At 43.2% G+C, this 20,236-nt stretch overlaps 1 protein-coding gene across 1 annotated transcript in view; it reads right to left on the minus strand.

The window, feature by feature from the left end:
• myo16 (myosin XVI) overlaps nt 1–20,236 on the minus strand; it is a gene marked incomplete at both ends in the record, with an annotated part of 362,367 nt that overhangs the window by 154,190 nt on the left and 187,941 nt on the right. The window contains one exon of the mRNA XM_084314410.1: nt 10,913–11,037. Within this exon, the coding sequence (XP_084170536.1) occupies nt 10,913–11,037 (125 nt within the window). The remainder of the gene's footprint in view (nt 1–10,912; nt 11,038–20,236) is intronic.

Raw genomic sequence — 20,236 nt, forward strand, 5'->3', positions numbered from 1 at the left:
AGTAATTCCTCAGCAGCAGGGGTAAAGTTGGCATTCTTGGGGAATTTGGGGCCAACTCTTTTGAATGCCAGCTCTGGCAGCGTCTCGGGAGGCGTGATCTTAAGGCTTCTCATCTTGGATGACCTGTCATAGAGAGGAAGGGTCCTTTTCTTGGTGCTCACATGGCTCTCCTTCACTTCTTGAATCATGATTCCCCCGGCGCTGTTTACCACATTTGAACCATGAACGTTGGTGGTGATTCTGCTCAGGTTGTCCCACTCGCTGTGAAAAACAGTGTTTCCCTCGCCAGTGGTGATTTCAGGGGTCATGTTGGTGGACATCTCATCAAAAGCATTGGCCATGGCTGTCTCAAGTTCCATACTGAAGTCGTATGTCTCCGAGTGTCCTAGTCGTGAAAGGATGGTTGTGAGCTGTAAAGATAAACAAATGTTTTTTTTGTATCAATATCAAATACCTGTATGAAGCATAGTTGAGCAATGACAATGTAGGACCTCATAAGCAATAAGTTAGTTGATCACTCACCTGTTTGCTTCGATAGAGGTGCCAAAGTGTGGCACACAGGAGGATGTGCTTTTGGAGTTTCACTTCACTTGCTGTTAGTTGCTGCTCGACACTAGGGCTGCACGATTTTGGGAAATAATCTAATTGCGATTTTTCTGACAGATATTGCGATTATAATTTTTTTTTAAGCAGCCCCACAGAGGTTTATTGTAAAATGCGGCTTGCATCTGGCCTACGCGGTGGGTCTGTTCGGGACACAGAGTCTGAACATTTTTCTTTTTACCTGGGAATCGATACCGGTATGGTACCCAACGGTACCTTTTTTTCCTGTACTTTACTCTCCCTCTCTGAAGTAAACTTCACAACACAATCTAAAACCCCTTACCTCCCTCTCCCAAACTGTTCCTACAACAATTTTTTTTATGTTGCATGATCATGTATATTTTGTATTATAATTTATTTTGTGTTTAAATATCAACATTATCTGGCAATCCTCAGTAAATACTATCAAATGAGATATGAGACACGTGCACACACACACAGAAAAGGAGAATGGCTTAAATTATTTTAGAATACTTCAGCTAATGAAGTTAAATGTTTTATCAACTATCCAGTTCGTTTTTATAGTGCAACGTTTTTCTACTTTTCTACATTAATTGAACCAGTAGAGAGAGAGATGCCCCCCCCTCCCACCCTTTCCTTACTCGGCTCAGATGTTTTCTCTGACTTGAGCAGGGTTAGCTAGGAACAGCTTTCTCAAGCTTCGCACCTTGGGCATGGAATGGGCTACATGACCATTATCCACTTACACCCCGGTCTCGGCACGGTGGTGTAGTGGTTAACACTGTCGCCTCACAGCAAGAAGGTCCAGGGTTCGATTCCCGCTTGGGGACCAGGTTTCCATGATGCCAGTTACCCAGGTGGGGGGGATCTCCCAGGCCTTTCTGTGTGGAGTTTGCATGTTCTCCCCGTGCTCGCAAGGGTTCCCCCCCCCCGATAAGATAAACCCAATGGAAAAACATGCACAACAACAATAGATCGCTAACGCTGTGGCGTCCTTGACGAAGACAGACGGGAGCACGGGAGCACTTGGATTGGTCCCCTGGCGCGGCTCACGTTGACGCCTGTCTGCTCCCGGCTGCCCTTGGGGGGGAAGGACGACGGGATGGGTTAATCGCAGATACGAATCGCATTCATGCATCGCATGCGTGCCGAATGATGACCTCTGAGCAGGTCCTAAATTATTATTATCCACTTACACCCCGGTCTCTCTTGGTGAATTTAAATCTGTATTACATAACTTCCTACAAGAAGAATGTTGCTGCTTTCTGTAGTCGGGTCCCAACTGCAAAATTACTGTATTACCCTGTATTATACACTTTTACTATCATGTAGACTATTCTGCTTTGTTTTTGTGTTTACATGTGATGTATTGTATATTGTATACATGCACATTTATTATGTTCTTGTGTGATGTATCGCACATTTTTATTGCTGTGTGATGTATTGCAAATGTTATTGCTGTCATCTTGGCCAGGTCTCCCTTGCAAAGGAGATCTTGTCTCTCAATGGGACTTCCTGGTTAAAAGCTTATTATTATTTTTTTTTTAATTGCAGGCGATTTGATAATTGCATCATTACAAATTGCGATTTCGATAAAAAATCGATTAATCGTGCAGCCCTACTCGACACACTTTTCTTCATCAAGTGTCCCAGTCACCACTGAGCTCAGAAATGGTACAAGATGCTCTGGGAGCAGTTCATCCATTTTCACAGCATCCAGCTTGTGTGCAGTTGGGGGCCATGGTAGCTCCTTTGACTCTTTGAATGCCTTTTTAATGTGAGAATTGAGGGTGAGTGCTGCTTCTTGTAGTTAATCAGATGTTCCAAGTTTGTACGCACATTTAACTGCTTCATCTACAGTAATGCTTGAGCTGTATATAAGGTTCAACTCTAGAATATTCACTATGTGCTTTAAAAAATGAAAAGGTAGTTGGTCATACACACGTTTGGTCATTTCTTGCTGTTTTTTTCCAGAAATACAGTCAAAATGTTGTCAAATGTCAACAATAACCATCCCCTTGAATTCCTAGGATCAAAATTGTGTGGGAAAATGTATTTTCGCTCTGTAAGTCGTCTACCTCAAAAGTTATGCCTCTTCTACATTATATTTTAATTTAAAAAAATTTGGGTTAGGTGCTATAAAGGGTTCAAACTAGCCTTTGAGACATTATTTCAGCTTGGTACCCAATATAATCTCAAAATAAACACTCGGAGGATTGAAAAAAAAAATTATTGTCACCAAATATTCACTCTATGCGTTTGGAAAAAGGTAATTGGTCGACACATTTTTTGTGTATTTTTTGTATTTTTTGTCCAGAAATACAGTCAAAATGTTGTCATGTCAAAAATAACCATCCCATTGAATTCCTACGGTCAGAATTGTATGGACAAATGTATTCATTTGTCTCTATGTTGTTTACTTCAAAGGTTATGCCTCTTGCTACATCACATTTTAATGTTTCGGTTTTGGGTTAGGTGCAATAAAGGGTTAAAAATGGAGCCTTTCGGACATTATTTCAGCTTGGCACCTGGCAGATTCTGAAAGTAGACACTTTAAGGATTAAGAAAAATCAGGTGGCATAAAAAGTTCCGGGGGGTGCGCGTGGACCCCTATTTCCATCTAGACTAGTTTATTTAACATCTAGTTGTGACGTGACGACAAGAGCAGGTTCACAGTAGCGAGGCAGTTTGTAAGCAGTAGTACTACAGGTACGGTGGCTCGTAGTAGACGATAGTCAAACTGGATAATCATTTAGCCAATGATCTACAAAATGCATTATAAACAAAAGGTCAAGAGCAATGCGTTTGGTTAGCAGACATGTCCAAAAAAGGAGTAGAGGGAAGCTAAGCTTATTGATCCCTACCCCCTTACATTTATGTTTGTTCTTCCATTAATTTGACTAGATATAACATAATTTAGTATATTACAATATAGAATATACTTTTACTTATACCGGTATTTAAAAGAAAAAAATCAAATAAAATGTATTCACTTGACAGCAGTGAATATAGTACAGCACTACATAACACAATATAACATAACTTTGTTTATCCTCATTACTCATTTCTGTATTTCTCTAATGTGTGTTTTTTTTAGCTGCTTTTTAAATTGTGCTACATGTTTACTCGGTTTGATGTATTCAGGTAAATTATTCCACAACTTCACTCCACACACCGATATGCACATGCTTTTCAGCGTAGTGTGCATGGTGCGATCCAGGAGGGGAGCCGATCAGACATCAGCTCCCCTGCAAACTTGATTTGCGATTTTTTGGGGGGTCTCTAAATTACTGAAAATAAATGCTACTTTTGCCATGCATTTCTCATTTTTCTGTAATTTTCTGTATCATCATCGTGTATAATAATAAACGTATGCTATTTTGGATGTATGATTAATGATTTGCGCACTAATTCACACGTAATATGGCAACATGCATGCTATTCTTGCAATTACCATTCGGTGCGCGGCGGCGCTACAGCCTGCACGGCACTGTCGGCACACATCAAACTTGACCCGTATGTAACCTGTGCTGTGGCTGTTACTTGTTGACACAGACAGTGATCGTTTTGACAGCCAGTAAAATGTCTAAACGAAAACAAGTAAGCCTAACCAATTTTGGTTTCACGAAGACAGTGAAGCTGACAGAGCAGCAGGAGGCGGGAATCGGATCATCTACAGGCGCAATTACACCTGCGGCTGGTGCTGCTCCGGTGGCCGTGGGGACTATTATTAATATTACAACGACGCGGGCTCACCCAAAGATCTTGCTATGGATCGCACACTGGTAGTGTGTACCATTTGTTGTTTAAGATTCCCTCTCCCTCTTTTTTGAATGTTGCCTGGGATTAGTTTGTATCTGGCTTTGTATACAATGAGGGCAGTTTTGAAATCCACTAGATCCATACATTTCAATGCTTGTAGCTTTATAAATAAGTTATTGGTGTGTTCATAATATCCTACATTGTTGATTATTCTTATTGCTTTTTTTTGCATGGTGCATATTGGCTGTAGAGTGCTTTTGTAGGTATTACCCCACACCTCCGCACAGTAGCTCATATACCATAGGAAGAGTGTACAGTACAGTGTATACAGTGTTTTTTGGTTTAGAATGTGCCTTATCTTGCATAAAACACCAACACTCCGTGCCAATTTAGTCCTGACATATTTGATATGAGGTTTCCAGTTGAGTTTGTTCACAGTATCCATAATTTCATTTTTATCCGTTTTTCTCAAGAAGATGGTACTTGTGTTTCGTTATATAAAATAATTAGAAACACCTCCCCCTTGTGGCGGGGTTATCTCCTCTGCCAGTTTACATTAACAAAGAATCTGTTGAATCTTTCTGCCACCTCATTTTTCTTACTTACTGACTTTCCCTCATCTATAAATTAATCTGGAAAGCCAGAACTGTTGATTTATTTCTTAGAATTGAGTTTCGAACCTGTCCATCTCACAACTGATGTCTCTACAGGTGTGTGTGCATGTCGTGGTGGCTTGGGGCGCAGCGACACGAGAAGGCCTGAGCTCAGTGTTTTGGGCACATGTAGTGATGCACGTAATATCGGCCGCTGATATAATATCGGCCGATATGGCAGTTTTTTTACACATCGGTATCGGTCCGATATCAAGATTGGGCCGATATAAAAAATTATTATTATTATTATTTTTTTTACATGTTTTGGCCTTAAAGGGGAGATGAAGCGTTAAACAATATGAGCCTAGTTTGTTTGTTGTGTACCTTGGGTAAGACATGGTCCTATAATCAAATGTGAAATCCTGCTTATTTGTCTGAAAACTCAAATGTAATTTCCCTGTTTTTGCCATGGGCGCTGCCAGTTCAGTGTCGCTATGTGTTTTTTCTTAAAGTATTCAATTTAATATTTAATATATTTATTATTGTTGTGAGAGTAAGAATGCTTAAGTGCCTGTAGTCTGTAGTAAACTGTGCCGTACTGTGTTTAAGCCAGAGCAGCAGACGGAGGACCTGTTGGTTCTGACCGAGTCCTGGTTCTGCCTGCTGTCCCACCAGCCCATAGACATGTTCCGGGGAAATCAGCACACAGCCTGAGCTGCACTGTGGGGCGATGAGCATATTCACTGAGTACTGAGCACAATGTTGCCACTGTCTCCTCCATAGACATATATAAAGACTAGATGACTCACTGGCCAAGTTAGTAGACAACATTGTCCTAATAAATTAAATGAGTCATATAAATCTTCAATCGCAGCAGGGACCTCAACAGGGGCCGCACCATTGTGCAGGGCTGGGGGTTTTCAGCACATTTTATTATCATAAAATGTGCTTCTTGATATGAAAATGTGCTTCTTGATATGAAAAGTATCTGACTGATGCACCTAAATTATGTATTTCTGTTGTGTGTCTCAGGTGATGTGATTACTCAACAGTTTGGGGACTTTCTGTCTGTTGAAGCAAGAGATAACGGCTTCCTCGCCTACGGGAAGGCTGGGTCCTGGTCCTGGCCCAGCTCATCACAAAATCCAACACCCTCAGGAAGCGCCAGAGAAAAGATGGTGGAACTAAAAATGGTTGAAGCAGAATTGGAGAAGAGGGCCATAGAACTGCGATACATGCCCCCCACATGACATTATATACATTGGAGAGTATATACATTTGAGGGGGAAGAAACTGTACATTGGAGGAGGTGGGGGTTAAGTAGGTGGGGCGGGGGGGGGGGATGTACATTGGAGGTGGGTGGGGGGGGGGGGGGGGGGGGGGTAACTGTTCATTGGAGGGGGTTGGGTTATAGTCCAGTCATTATAGGCCAGAATTAGGCTAAACCTAGGACAAATTGCAACATTAGCAAACTCAACTGATTTTGTATCCTCAATATGTCTTTAGTGAGAGAAAAAAAGTCCCAAGGAATCCCATCATGGGAAATGTGTTTTTTTCAATGTTTTGTTACCCCTATAGTCCAGTCATTATAGGCCAGAATTAGGCTAAACCTAGGACAAATTGCAACATTAGCAAACTCAACTGATTTTGTATCCTCAATATGTCTTTAGTGAGAGAAAAAAAGTCCCAAGGAATCCCATCATGGGAAATGTGTTTTTTTTCAATGTACTTGATTGCTGGCAGGATCACTGACGACACTGTCTTTCAGAGATTGTGACGCGTTCAAATTTTGAGGTAGCTCAAAAGTAAAGATACCATTTGATTCTAGACAACCTCGGGTTTCCAATGAGACCAACCATGTCATGTTACCTCATTGGAAAGGGGGCTACATACCTAATTATTCAAAGTTAAGATGATTTTTTGGGGAGGGAAATATGGCCATCACCATTTTTCAAATGGTCCCTTGGCCTTCTACCTCAATATATGTTAATGGAAATAGGTTACATGGGTACCTACAAGCCTCCCCTATACAGACATACCAAATTTATGTTAAGCCCATGTAGTTTTGTGCAAGAATCATGTAGTGTTTTGCATGCTGTACAAATATGTAGTTTTCCGCCTATTATAAAAAAAACCCATCTCCATGGACCTATCCCCACGGACATAAACCCTTGAGCCCCATCCTCGTGGACTGAGCTCCACAGAGCCTATCTACTAATATTCCAAGAAGAAAAAAAATTCTTTATCAAATGTTTTGATTAGTTCTAGCGTGTATGCTAATTGGTGCATATCAAATAAGATAATGTGTGATTTGCATGAGTAAACAGAATAATTCAATGAAGTTGTGATTGACTTTTTTTCTTGTCTTTGTGTGTGTAATCAGCTTGTGAGTTTTTATAGTGATATCTAAACGTAAAATTTTCACCACTGTTATAATCGATATGAATATATATAGGTCGTTTTCAAAACTTTCCCATGATGGGATTCCTTGGGAGTTTTTTTCCCTCACTAAGGACATAATGAGGATACAAAATCAGTTGAGTTTGCTACTGTTGCAATTTGTCCTAGGTTTTTTCATATAATGACTGGACTATTAGGACATTTACAGAGGCCAGTTTCGAATTGCCGCCTCCAGTAGGTTCTCCTTGAGAGTGGTTTTGAAAGTGGGTAGTGATTCACATTCCTTTACAGCTGTGGGTAGGGCGTTCCACATTGATGTGGCATAATGTTTGTTTGTTATGTTTTAATAAACATCTTTGGACCATGTGTAAATTTTTTATTCAAATACAAAAGTCTGGTGCAAATTTCGCTTGAATACGCTCATTGGAAATACATTTACTGAACAAAATGTTGATGTGTTCAATAATTATTTCCCTCACTGTACACTGCTATCATACATAGTTATATGGGTTATATGCAGGTGTATAAGTAGGTATATAGAATTATTATGGTTATATATGCTGTAAATATAAATTAATACTCTTGATTCCAGTCCAGTTCTGCTTGTGGAGCAGACCTCAATCACACTAATCTGTAAATTCAACTAAATTTATTTATTTATTTAATAAACATTTATATGTAAACATGCCAGATTGTAGCTATAAACTCATTTCCATCTACAAACTTTAACACACTTGGGTGGTTACTGTATAAAGTAGTAAGTCACTGGATGGTAACCTGGTTACTGTATTATTAAAAACGGTAAGTCACTATGGTGAATATAAAACGTTAAGTGGATGGTTACTGTATAAACGGTTTCCATCTAGTCCCTTTGCAGGTTGATGTGAACACAAAACATGCAAAGAACATGCAATACAAAGATAATAAACGTACATACTAATTGTGTAGTAGTTAGTTATTATTGTATTAATATTATACAGTATCGGCAGATCGCTGCCATCTCAAATGAATCTTCTGTACATCCCTGCAAGAAAGCCATTGAGAATATATATAGTGTGTTATTTAATTTCTTTAATCCATATGTGTTGTCTGGAAGCACTTTGCCGTATTCTATTATAATATTTTTTTTGTTTGTGTTGTATGTTACATACGTGGCAATCAATTTCCCCATTTGGTGATTAATAAAGTATATTCTCTCAAATCATTTTCAATTCTCCGTTTTCTATCAACAAATCTCGCATATCCTTGTCAGACAGATTGCCATACATTCTAACAACTTCAGCCATTTCTCTACTATACTACTGTAACGTTGAATCTTGAGACGCAACTATATTTGAACGGAACTGCAAACTTGAACCACGGCCGCTGTCCGCCCCGCCCCCAGACTTCAGAATGACCCAATCAAATGCGCTCTGTCATTGAAATGCAAATACCAGCATCTGCGTCATGTACCACGCCCCTAGACGTCCGCCCCCAGACGTTGCTACTCATCCCAGCTAGTTCATTCGCAGGTTGCGAATTAACTAGCTGGGTACCCAACTAGTTCATTCGCAGGTTGCGAATGAACTAGCTGGGTACCCAACTAGCTCATTCGCAAAATGATCCTTGCGAATTAACTAGCTGGGTACCCAGCTAGCTAGGTCATCTTTGCGAATGAACTAGTTGGGTACCCAGCTAGTTCATTCGCAAAATGATCCTTGCGAATGAACTAGCTGGGTTCCCAGCTAGCTAGGTCATCTTTGCGAATGAACTAGTTGGGTACCCAGCTAGTTCATTCGCAAAATGATCCTTGCGAATGAACTAGCTGGGTACCCAGCTAGCTAGGTCATCTTTGCGAATGAACTAGTTGGGTACCCAGCTAGTTCATTCGCAAAATGATCCTTGCGAATGAACTAGCTGGGTACCCAGCTAGCTAGGTCATCTTTGCGAATGAACTAGTTGGGTACCCAGCTAGTTCATTCGCAAAATGGTCCTTGCGAATGAGCTAGCTGGGTACCCAGCTAGCTAATGTGTCAGCTAGCTGGGTACCCAGCTAGCTCATTCGCAAGGACCATTTTGCGAATGAGCTAGCTACTAGCTGAGGCAAAATTTGGTGTAAAGCCTATGGGACAAAGCCGGCTAGTTAACTAGCTAAGACACGTGCTACCTAGCTAGCTGGGTACCCAGCTAGCTCATTTGCAAAATGATCCTTGCGAATGAACTAGCTGGGTACCCAGCTCGCTAAGTCATCTTTGCGAATGAACTAGTTGGGTACCCAGCTAGTTCATTCGCAAAATGATCCTTGCGAATGAACTAGCTAGGTACCCAGCTAGTTCATTCGCAAAGACACATTAGCTAGCTGGGTACCCAGCTAGCTAGGTCATCTTTGCGAATGAGCTAGTTGGGTACCCAGCTAGTTCATTCGCAACCTGCGAATGAACTAGTTGGGTACCCAGCTAGTTCATTCGCAACCTGCGAATGAACTAGCTGAGATGAGTAGCAACGTCTGGGGGCGGACGTCTAGGGGCGTGGTACATGACGCAGATGCTGGTATTTGCATTTCAATGACTTGATTGATTGATTGATTGATTGATTGATTGATTGATTGAAAAGTTTATTAACAGATTGCAGAATGGGTACAGTACAGTACAGCTCAATACATACAATTGTTAAGGGGATGCAGACCAGAGAAAGACTTTCGTCTTGTTTACATCAGGGTCCCCCATTTTCAATTCATCATAACATCATAACATCATAATAACATAACATCATAACATTCATTTAACGTTATGCAGTGTTTGTGAATGTTAAATGTGGGGAATGTTTGTGCTGCTGTGACACATTAAGCCTTGGCTCACCCTTGAGTTACCATATTGTGCTTCCTTTATGTTAATAAATATCATTTTTGTTTACAAACCTGGTCATTTCTGTCAACCAATGAGCTGACAGAACCACCCTCCACCCCCAAACACCCTCTGCTCCGCCCCAAAACAGCCCTCCGTTCCACCCCCAAACACCCTCCGCCCCCAAACACCATCAGCTAGCTGGTTAACCAACTAGCTCATTCCCAAAATGGTCCTTGCGAATGAGCTAGCTAGCTACCCAGCTAGTTGATTCGCAAGGACAACCTAGCTAGCTGGGTACCCAGCTAGCTCATTCGCAAAGACATATCTGCAACCTAGGTAGTGAGCTAGCTCATTCGCGAATGTGTCTTTGTGATTGAACTAGCTGGGTACCCAGCTAGCTAGGTCATCTTTGCGAATGAGCTAGTTGGGTACCCAGCTAGTTCATTCGCAAAATTGTCCTTGTGAATGAGCTAGCTAGGTACCCAACTAGCTAGAAAATGGGAATAAATGTTAAAACAACTTGCCATACTACTACTACTACTACTACTACTACTACTACTACTACTACTACTACTACTACTACTACTACTACTACTACTACTACTACTACTACTACTACTACTACTACTACTACTACTACTACTACTACTACTACTACTACTACTATTACTACTACTACTACTACTGTAATACTCTTAGTACTACTACAACTACAATACTACATTTACACGAACACACACACACAGGTCAAGGCATCAGGTGTCTTACCAGGGTGACCCCGTCGTCGTTGGGCTGGTTGAGGCTCCCCCCGCTGGCCACCAGCTGCCTGACGTCACACAGCATGGTGCTCTGCCTCTGGGTGCGCATGGCGTGCAGTGATGACACGTCCACACCTGGAGACACAGAGACGCACAGTGATGACACACCTGGAGACACAGAGACGCACAGTGATGACACGCACACCTGGAGACACAGAGACGCACAGTGGCACGTGCAAACATAGCGGCCAAGGGGTGCTTGAGCACCTGCCTTTTTGAGCCTAGTCAAAAATGTGCCCTTTTTGAAAGAAATACTTTTTTTTTTCTTTTTTTCTTTTTTTACCGTTACGCATATAGACTGCCCTTCCAACTGAAAAATGTCAGGATAAAATCAAAATATTAGTTGCAGTTTGCACGGCCTCCTCAGCGTGCCTCTCCGCGGACCTATATTTTATGCATAGCGTGGGTGGTGATGATGATGATGATAGAAACGCTGTGGCGCATACAGTTGAATGCTGGTATTACACTCATTGAGAGACACAAAGAAGTCAATTCCGATGGGATTTGGGAATCTCAAATACAAATCGGGATTGGAATAAAAAATTCATTTATATTAAACAATACAGAATATACAGCACTTCTTGGGGTCTGTAGGCAGGGCCGCCTGGGAGAAATGCGAGGCCCTGTGCGAGATTTAACGCGAGCCCCCCCCCCCCCCCCCAAAAGGTTAAAAAAAATAATAATATATATATATATATATATATTTTTTTTTTTATACAGTCAACATATTCTTAAATAATAGCGCTGCCCGAGGCGGGGCATGATACAGTCAACATATAGCAAAAGAGAGAGCGAGAGAGAGCTCCCGTTCTACAGTCAATATACAGTGTACAGAGAGAGATAGAGAGAGAGAGAGACACATTGGAAAGAAATTGAAATGCTATTTGGCCCTAAACAGAGAGTACACAGTGGCAGAATACCTGAGCACTGTGACTGAAGATCCTTGAGCACAGCCTAGCCATCGAGAAAGGCCGCCATAGGCAGACTGTGTGTGTTAGAAAGAGAGAGAGAGAGAGAGAGAACATGTGTGTTTGTCATGTGTGTGTGTGTTAGAGAGAGACTAGAGCATGTAAGAGATTCAAAAGGACAAAGATCAACACTTAAATCCAAGAGAGAGAGAGAGAGAGAGAGAGAGAGAGAGAGAGAGAGAGAGAGAGAGAGAGAGAGAGAGAGAGAGAGAGAGAGAGAGAGAGAGAGAGAGAGAGAGAGACACATTGGAAAGAAATTGAAATGCTATTTGGCCCTAAACAGAGAGTACACAGTGGCAGAATACCTGAGCACTGTGACTGAAGATCCTTGAGCACAGCCTAGCCATCGAGAAAGGCCGCCATAGGCAGACTGTGTGTGTTAGAAAGAGAGAGAGAGAGAGAGAGAACATGTGTGTTTGTCATGTGTGTGTGTGTTAGAGAGAGACTAGAGCATGTATGAGAGATCCAAAAGGACAAAGATCAACACTTAAATCCAACAAGAAGAGGGTCTATACCAGAGAAACCAAAGCAGCAAGGAGCCAATGGCCGACATCAGCTAAATAGGCTAGCCAGGTACTGTGACACCAGGCCACACACAGCTTTGGCCAACGGCCCAACGCTACCCAAGCTACACAAACGACCAAGACATTCACACACAGCACATGTCGTATCTCCAAATGTTGTGAAGTAGCATATGTTTTGCCTGGAAAAAAACATCGTTATTAACAAAACATTCGGGAGGGGAAGGAAGGAAGAGTGGGGTAATGTCATGACATTTTCATTAATCTTACCTGCACAAAAGGAACGCAGGGCGAAAGGCCGCAACACAGGTCTCCACGTTGACGAAAGGCCTCTCGCTGTCGGGACAAATAAGCTATGGCCAGAGCCTTGTCATGGTGCAGGCCCGACTACATCTTCTGTCAAAGATGATGTCGAACCCCCTGCTATTCTCAAGGCTAACTGATAGCATCAAACGAACGTTCCCAGCTGACGCTAAACAGCTAACTGGCTAACAGTTAGCTCAATCAGGCACCTGGCTGTATGTAGCCGCATAGCTTGCTTCTGGGTTAGCTAATGGTTAGCACAAGCTAACAGCTAATTAGCTAACAGCTGATTGAGCTAACTGTTAGCCAGTTAGCTGTTTAGCTTCAGCTGGGAACGTTCGTTTGATGCTTGTGCTAACCATTAGCTAACGCAGAAGCAAGCTATGCGGCTACATACAGCCAGGTGCTCTCACCAGGCACACACCGTTAGCTAGCTAGTCGACCAGTTTGGCTCCAGAGAGAGAGAAAGAGAGATAGGTCCACGGCGGGAATATAATCATAGGTTGACTCACCATAACGCAGTATCAATGTGGCGCCAATGGTAAAGTTGGAAGGAGACTTTCTTGGCCCACGGTGTAATTTCTTCTGATCCATGCTGCTTTTGAAAAGACATCCTCCGCGCTGAATTAGATCATCCCTCTACCTCGTGTCGTGTGTCTTCTTCTTCTTCTTCTTCTATTACGGCGGACGGGATAAGAGACCGGAAACACTATCCTAAAATCTGTAGAGCAGCAAAGCCGCAGAAACCGTAAAACTGCAGTCTGCAGAGCCGCAGAGGCAGGAACAAGTCAGACACATTCTACAAACGTGTCTAATGTGAAATATATAAGCATATAAGAAAAACTAGATTTTAGGTCTGTGATGAAAAAGGGCCTCGCGGGAAGGGGGGCCTCGCAAAAAAGAAATAATAAAAAAAAAAAAAAAAGAAAAAATTATTTTTTATTTTTATTTATTTATTTTTTTGCGAGGCCCCCATTCCCGCGAGGCCCTGTGCGACCGCACTGCTCGCACACCCCCTGAGGCGGCCCTGTCTGTAGGGTAAGCACTTATTCCCTCCCCCCTGAACATTTATGGAGATGTATGGGCCTTTTAAGTCAGTGATAAAAGTGTCTTTCAAGGATAAGTGAGCTCCTGCACTGATTATTATAGTTCAATATTCAATATTTGATCACCAAAACCCCCCAAAAAGCATAAAAAGGGGGCCCCCCGCCCGAAAAGGGCCCTTAAAAATTGCAAGTGTAGTGCCCTTTTCAGCCTTTGAGCACCTGCCCCTCTAAAGTCCTGTGCACGTCCCTGGATGACACTCACACCTGGAGACACATAGACGCACAGTGATGACACACCTGGAGACACATAGACGCACAGTGATGACAGCTCAACACATAGACGCACAGTGATGACACTCACACCTGAAGACACATAGACGCACAGTGATGACACGTCCACACCTGGAGACACAGACGCACAGTGATGACACACCTGGAGACACAGAGACGCACAGTGATGACAGTGTTACGACCCTGGCTCAGGGGCACGCAACCTATGTGCAAACCAACACCAAAACCCCGTGCTCTAACTGAAAGTGCTACTAACTCAAGGAACTATTAATGCAAATGTAAACTAAAGTACTAAGGTAACCCAACGGACAAGGACTGAAGAACCTAACAGCTCTTTCTCTAAGCACAGACAGTGCATGTGTGTTACTAGGTCTGCCTTTAAAGCTCCCCAGCAGGTAACCAATCAGCACTAATTGGCTAATTGGCAGGCCTCACCTGCATGCCCGGTGACACAGGAGTGATCAGGCCTCTAGTACATAACACCTCCCCCACCAAACTGGTTGCCCAAGAGGCAACCACTACACAACAACCCATAAACAAAACAAAAAACAACTGTGACCCCTTAGTTGTCAGGGCCACTACCACAACAGCGATAACGGGTACCACAAATACCGGTACTATGATCGTGAGAGGGCGTTTGCTAGCACGTTGTCCCTCCCACGATGTGGCGAATATCCAAGTTATACGCCTGGAGGAACAAACTCCATTGCATCAAACGATGGTTCGAGTTCACCATGCTGCGAAGAAAAACCAAAGGGTTATGGTCTGTATACACAACAAGGGGTAAACTGGAGGATCCAACGTAAACATCAAAATGGTTCAAGGCAAGAACCGGGTCGGCCCCTGTCGAACACGACCACCGATACCGATCTGTCAAAATTATACTGCAAACCAAAATCAACCTGAGAACTGCGCTTAACAGAACAGAACACAGCACAACAAAACCATAGATCACTGATACCACCACCGCACCCATATCCATCCCACCTGGCACTGGCAGTTCAGGATACTGCACACCGTGAACATCCAGAGTAGGCTGTACCGCCGCAGGTACAGCCCCAGTGTACCGGGAACATGGCAGTACGACAGTCACAATAACGTCTGGAACACCATCTAAAATGGCGTCACCCAAAATAACTTTGTCCTGATCAAAATCAAAATGGCTGCCACTCAACAGACCAGGTCGCGAAGGCGGCTCCTGCTCCACAGGACACAGGTAACTAGGTTGACCATCACACCTAGTGCATGGCAGAGAATCAGTGTGGACATGTGGATCAATGTCAGAATCATCAACTGACATACTGGGACCATCCCTGCCCACAAGTGAAACATTAGGGACAATAGAGCTATTGTGGGAAGGCTGGCAGCCTAAGTCAAGCTTAGTAGCCTCTCCAACTAGAACGGTGTCACATGAAACAACAGCACCTCTCATAGCATCCTTCCCACACTCATCCTCCAATTCGTTCGTGGCCTCAGCCACTGTACAGGCTGGGAAGACCTTGAGACACTGCGCTGCCATATCATCTCCTGTCACATGCTTCTCCGGCATGCCTGTCAACTCTGGTTTCACCACCGGGCCTAACACAAAACCACAATCAAGAGAATCATTATGCAGAGGTACATCCACAGTGTGCTTTCCAAAATTCTCAACAGGTACACATTTTAACTCAACAAAGAATGTGTCACTAAGTGTAATGTCCCAAGTCGAAGTATCAACAACATCACTTTTGTCCTTTGACATTTCTCGTGCCACAGCACACACAGGAAACACTCCTGGATGTTTCTGTGCCAGCTCATTAGAGACCTCAGAAACCACAGGAATGGGAGTTACAACCGGAGTAGCCAACACTTTGTCACCAGCCAAATCATTCCCTAGAATGAAGGACACCCCCTTTATGGGAATGTGAGAACATACCCCCACAACAACATTGCCTGATACTAAGGGAGAATTGAGCGTGACCTCATGCAAAGGTGCATCCACAAATCCACCCCCAAAGCCCCGAACAACGACACCGGAATGCAACAAAGAGTTTTCTGAAAATGGCAAAACCCCCTCCAGCATGAGGGACTGAAAAGCACCGGTATCTCTCCAAATTGTTATAGCCTGTTTGGACTCTAGTGCATTAGTCAGGGAAACAAATCCATTCATCATAAACCTTGAGGAACCCTCGATCTCTTTGTCCACACGTTTGATACTTTCCCCATCCCCATCTAACGTTGGCATAGGCGTCCTGCATATGGTTTCTACCAGAGCCACGGTTCTGACATTTTTCTGCTCAAGCACCGGGCATCCAGCAACGATATGACCAGGTTCTTTACAGTAAAAACAGATAATCCCTTCTGGGAATGCACCAGCAGAACCACCCCGCCTAGGAGGTGAAGTTAACTGACCAGCAGACACAGGTTTTGGGAAACGGCCCCCCTGAACAGGACGCCTATCCCCGGACTCAACACGGTAGTCCTCCAAAAACACGGACTTGTGTGTCAACACAAACTCATCGGCGAAGACAGCTGCGTCGCCTATCTTCGATACCCCACGCTCATTTAGATGTGTGGAAACGGTATCAGGAACACATCTCTTAAATTCCTCTAGGAGAATCAACTGCCTAAGCTGCTCTCTTGACTCTGCCTTCTGAGTAGTGCACCACCTGTCAAACAGGTTCTCCTTCTCCCTACCAAACTCAACATAAGACTGCCCCTCCAACCTGCGATAACCTCTAAAACGCTGACGTTAGGCCTCAGGGACCAACTCATAAGCCCTCAAAATGGAAGCTTTAACCAGCTCATAATCAGCTCTTTGTTCAAGGGACAGAGCAGTGTAGGCTTCTTGTGCCCTACCAACTAAAACACATTGCAGCAGCAGTGTCCAGGCGGTATCAGGCCACTTCAATGTGGTTGCCACCCGTTCAAAAAGGGGAAAATATCTTTCCACGTCTTTCTCAAAAAATGGTGGCACCATCCTAATATTCCTCCTACATCAAACCCGGAACGTGACTCTGGATGCAGAGCACCCGCCTGCAAGGCAGCATGCTTATATTCAAGCTCCTTCTGCGCACGCTCGTGCTCTAAGTCCTTCAAGTAACGCTCTTGTTGTATCTGCCTCTCCTTAAGCTCACGCTCATGCTCACGCTCCTTCTGCGCACGCTCGTGCTCTCTCTCCTTAAGCTCACGCTCCTTAAGTTCACGCTCACTGTTAAACTCACGCTCCTCTCTTCTCTCCTTAAGCGCACGCTCCTCTCTCCTCTCCTCACGCTCCCGCTCTAGCTGCCTTTCCTTAAACTCCAACTCCCTAATCATCCACTCACCCTCTGCACCAGATAATAGCGGAGACACGTCAGACAAAGGAGGCTCCTCCACCCTCTCCTCAAGCACCTGTTCCCTAATGAGCAAAACCCTCAAAGCACCCAAGGCAGATGGTTTCAAACGTTTCTCACTGGGAGTAAGCTCGACCTTGTAGTGCACAGCAAGCTCGAGAAGCTGTTCTTTTGAAAACCTCTCCAACATGTCATGTGAAGGGTGATCCACAAAATCCCTAACGGAAGCCATCTTTTCTGCACCAGCGCCACAACCCGTTCACTTTAGAGTCACCAAAAAGCTGCCAAAAGCACCCTAGTACACACACAATCCACCTAAGAGCCACCAAAGAAACACTAAAGAACCACTGAAGAACGACTAAATAACCACGACGAACCACTGAAGAACCATACAGAATGCCAAAGCCACTAATAATAACCATAAAGGGACGCGGTGGCAATGTGTGCTACGGAGCGCACATTTCTAGGACGCAAAAGAAACATAAAAAAAAAACCACACTCACCCCAAATAGACGTGTCATACACTCAGGGTGTTAGGTGCTACCAGGTATGCTCACCAAACACTCAAACAAACAAAATAAATCCAACAAACAATTCCAAACAGGTGCGCCTTCTAACCTGATATGACTACATATGCTTCTACGTCTAAACTGCAGAAAAAACCGGCCCACCACATGTCTACCCTAAGAAACACTAAATCAAGCCCTACCACACTACCTGTGTTTCCTGGCCGCCCTAATCTACCTACCCTTAAACTAATGCCCTGTAGACCTAACTTTCTTCAACCACACCTGCTACCAGTCAAAGATCATATACCAATCATTTCATTGACCGCCCCAGGAGTACGTGGTGCACAGAATGCTAACCAACAACCAGAAAATAATGTCCCTATCTACATGTGGTGCCTACTAAACTATATATTTTAACAGCATAAGTAGTCACATCAAATTACAAACAAATACGGCATACTCACCTGTTTGATGAAATGGCTCAGCCCCCACGTTACACCATATGTAACGAACACCACCCAAACCATAATACGATGACACCCCGTGCAACACAAAAAAAAAACACCAAACAAAGTTCTAGGGGTAAAAGATCCCGGACGAGCGCCCAATTGTTACGACCCTGGCTCAGGGGCACGCAGCCTATGTGCAAACCAACACCAAAACCCTGTGCTCTAACTCAAAGTTCTACTAACTCAAGGAACTATTAATGCAAATGTAAACTAAAGTACTAAGGTAACCCAACGGACAAGGACTGAAGAACCTAACAGCTCTTTCTCTAAGCACAGACAGTGCATGTGTGTTACTAGGTCTGCCTTTAAAGCTCCCCAGCAGGTAACCAATCAGCACTAATTGGCTAATTGGCAGGCCTCACCTGCATGCCCGGTGACACAGGAGTGATCAGGCCTCTAGTACATAACAACAGCTCAACACATAGACGCAAAGTGATGACAGCTCAACACATAGACACACAGTAATGACAGATCAACACATAGATGAACAGTGATGACACTCACAGAAGATCAACACATAGACACACGGTAATGACAGATCAACACATAGATGTACAGTGATGACACTCACAGAAGATCAACACATAGACGCACGGTAATGACAGATCAACACATAGATGTCTCCATACATATAACATAAGTACACTGTATCTCTCCATACAGAGTATATATCACTCTTTCCATAGAGTATATCTCACTCTCTCCATACATAGAGTATATCTCACTCTCTCATATACAGACAGAGTATATCTCACTCTCGCCATACATAGATTATATATCACTCTATCCATACATATATATATATATCCCACTCTCCATACACTGAGTATATCTCACTCTCTCCATACATAGATTATATCTCACTCTCTCCATACATAGATTCTATCTCACTCTATCCACACAGATTCTATCTCACTCTATCCATACATAGATTGTATATATATATATATATATATATCTCACACTCTCCATACACAAATTATATATCACTCTCCTCATACATTATAGTATATCTCACTATCTCCATACAAGAGTATATCTCATTATTTTACTCTCTCTCGAGACTGTCTTGCAGATAGACAGACATACAGACTGTGTATGACAGACGTGCATACTAGCTTTAGGAGCACACTACATCCCACACTACAGGAGATCAATACTCAGATCCATATTCATCGGTTTTGGTCACTGTATCAACATGTATTGATTACAAATCGATTTGTGGTTCCCTGTTGATTAGCTCGAGGGTGCTAACTAATGGGACTGATTTGTTCCAAATCGATACGTTGAATGGAATAATCCATGGAGTTTTGGTGAACAAACAGGAGCCTTGGGTGTTGTGTCAGAGATTCCCACAGGTGCCATCGTGTAGGTTGGAGGGATTTCTTGCTGTATGTGTAGTAGCATGAACGGTATACCTAGAGAGGCCTGTGTCGTACATAAAGCTAGCTAAGTGACTCGGCTAGCAAGTTAAAGGACCCTACCAGTCTAACTTGACAACTTCTCACCATTAGCTACTAGAGATTTGCCCTGTCTTTAACCTCTTAAGCCCTAGCCATATTTTCAGAAAATTCGCTTAAAAGTACATACCCAAGTAAATGGACGATTGCTCCACTTCTACAAGGTCAATTTGCATGTTATTGGTATATAGGGCAGTGGTTCTCAAACTTTTTACACCAAGTACCACCTGAGAACGTATAGCTGGCTCTCCAAGTACCACCATATGATCGACGTTAAAATACAGTCTATTCAGCTATGCACAGTTCATGCAGGAGGCAAATGTATTCCTAATACCATTATTTATTGTTAACTT

This window comes from Notolepis coatsorum, assembly GCF_963971535.1.
Source record: "Notolepis coatsorum genome assembly, chromosome: 5".
Taxonomy (NCBI): Eukaryota; Metazoa; Chordata; class Actinopteri; order Aulopiformes; family Paralepididae; genus Notolepis; species Notolepis coatsorum.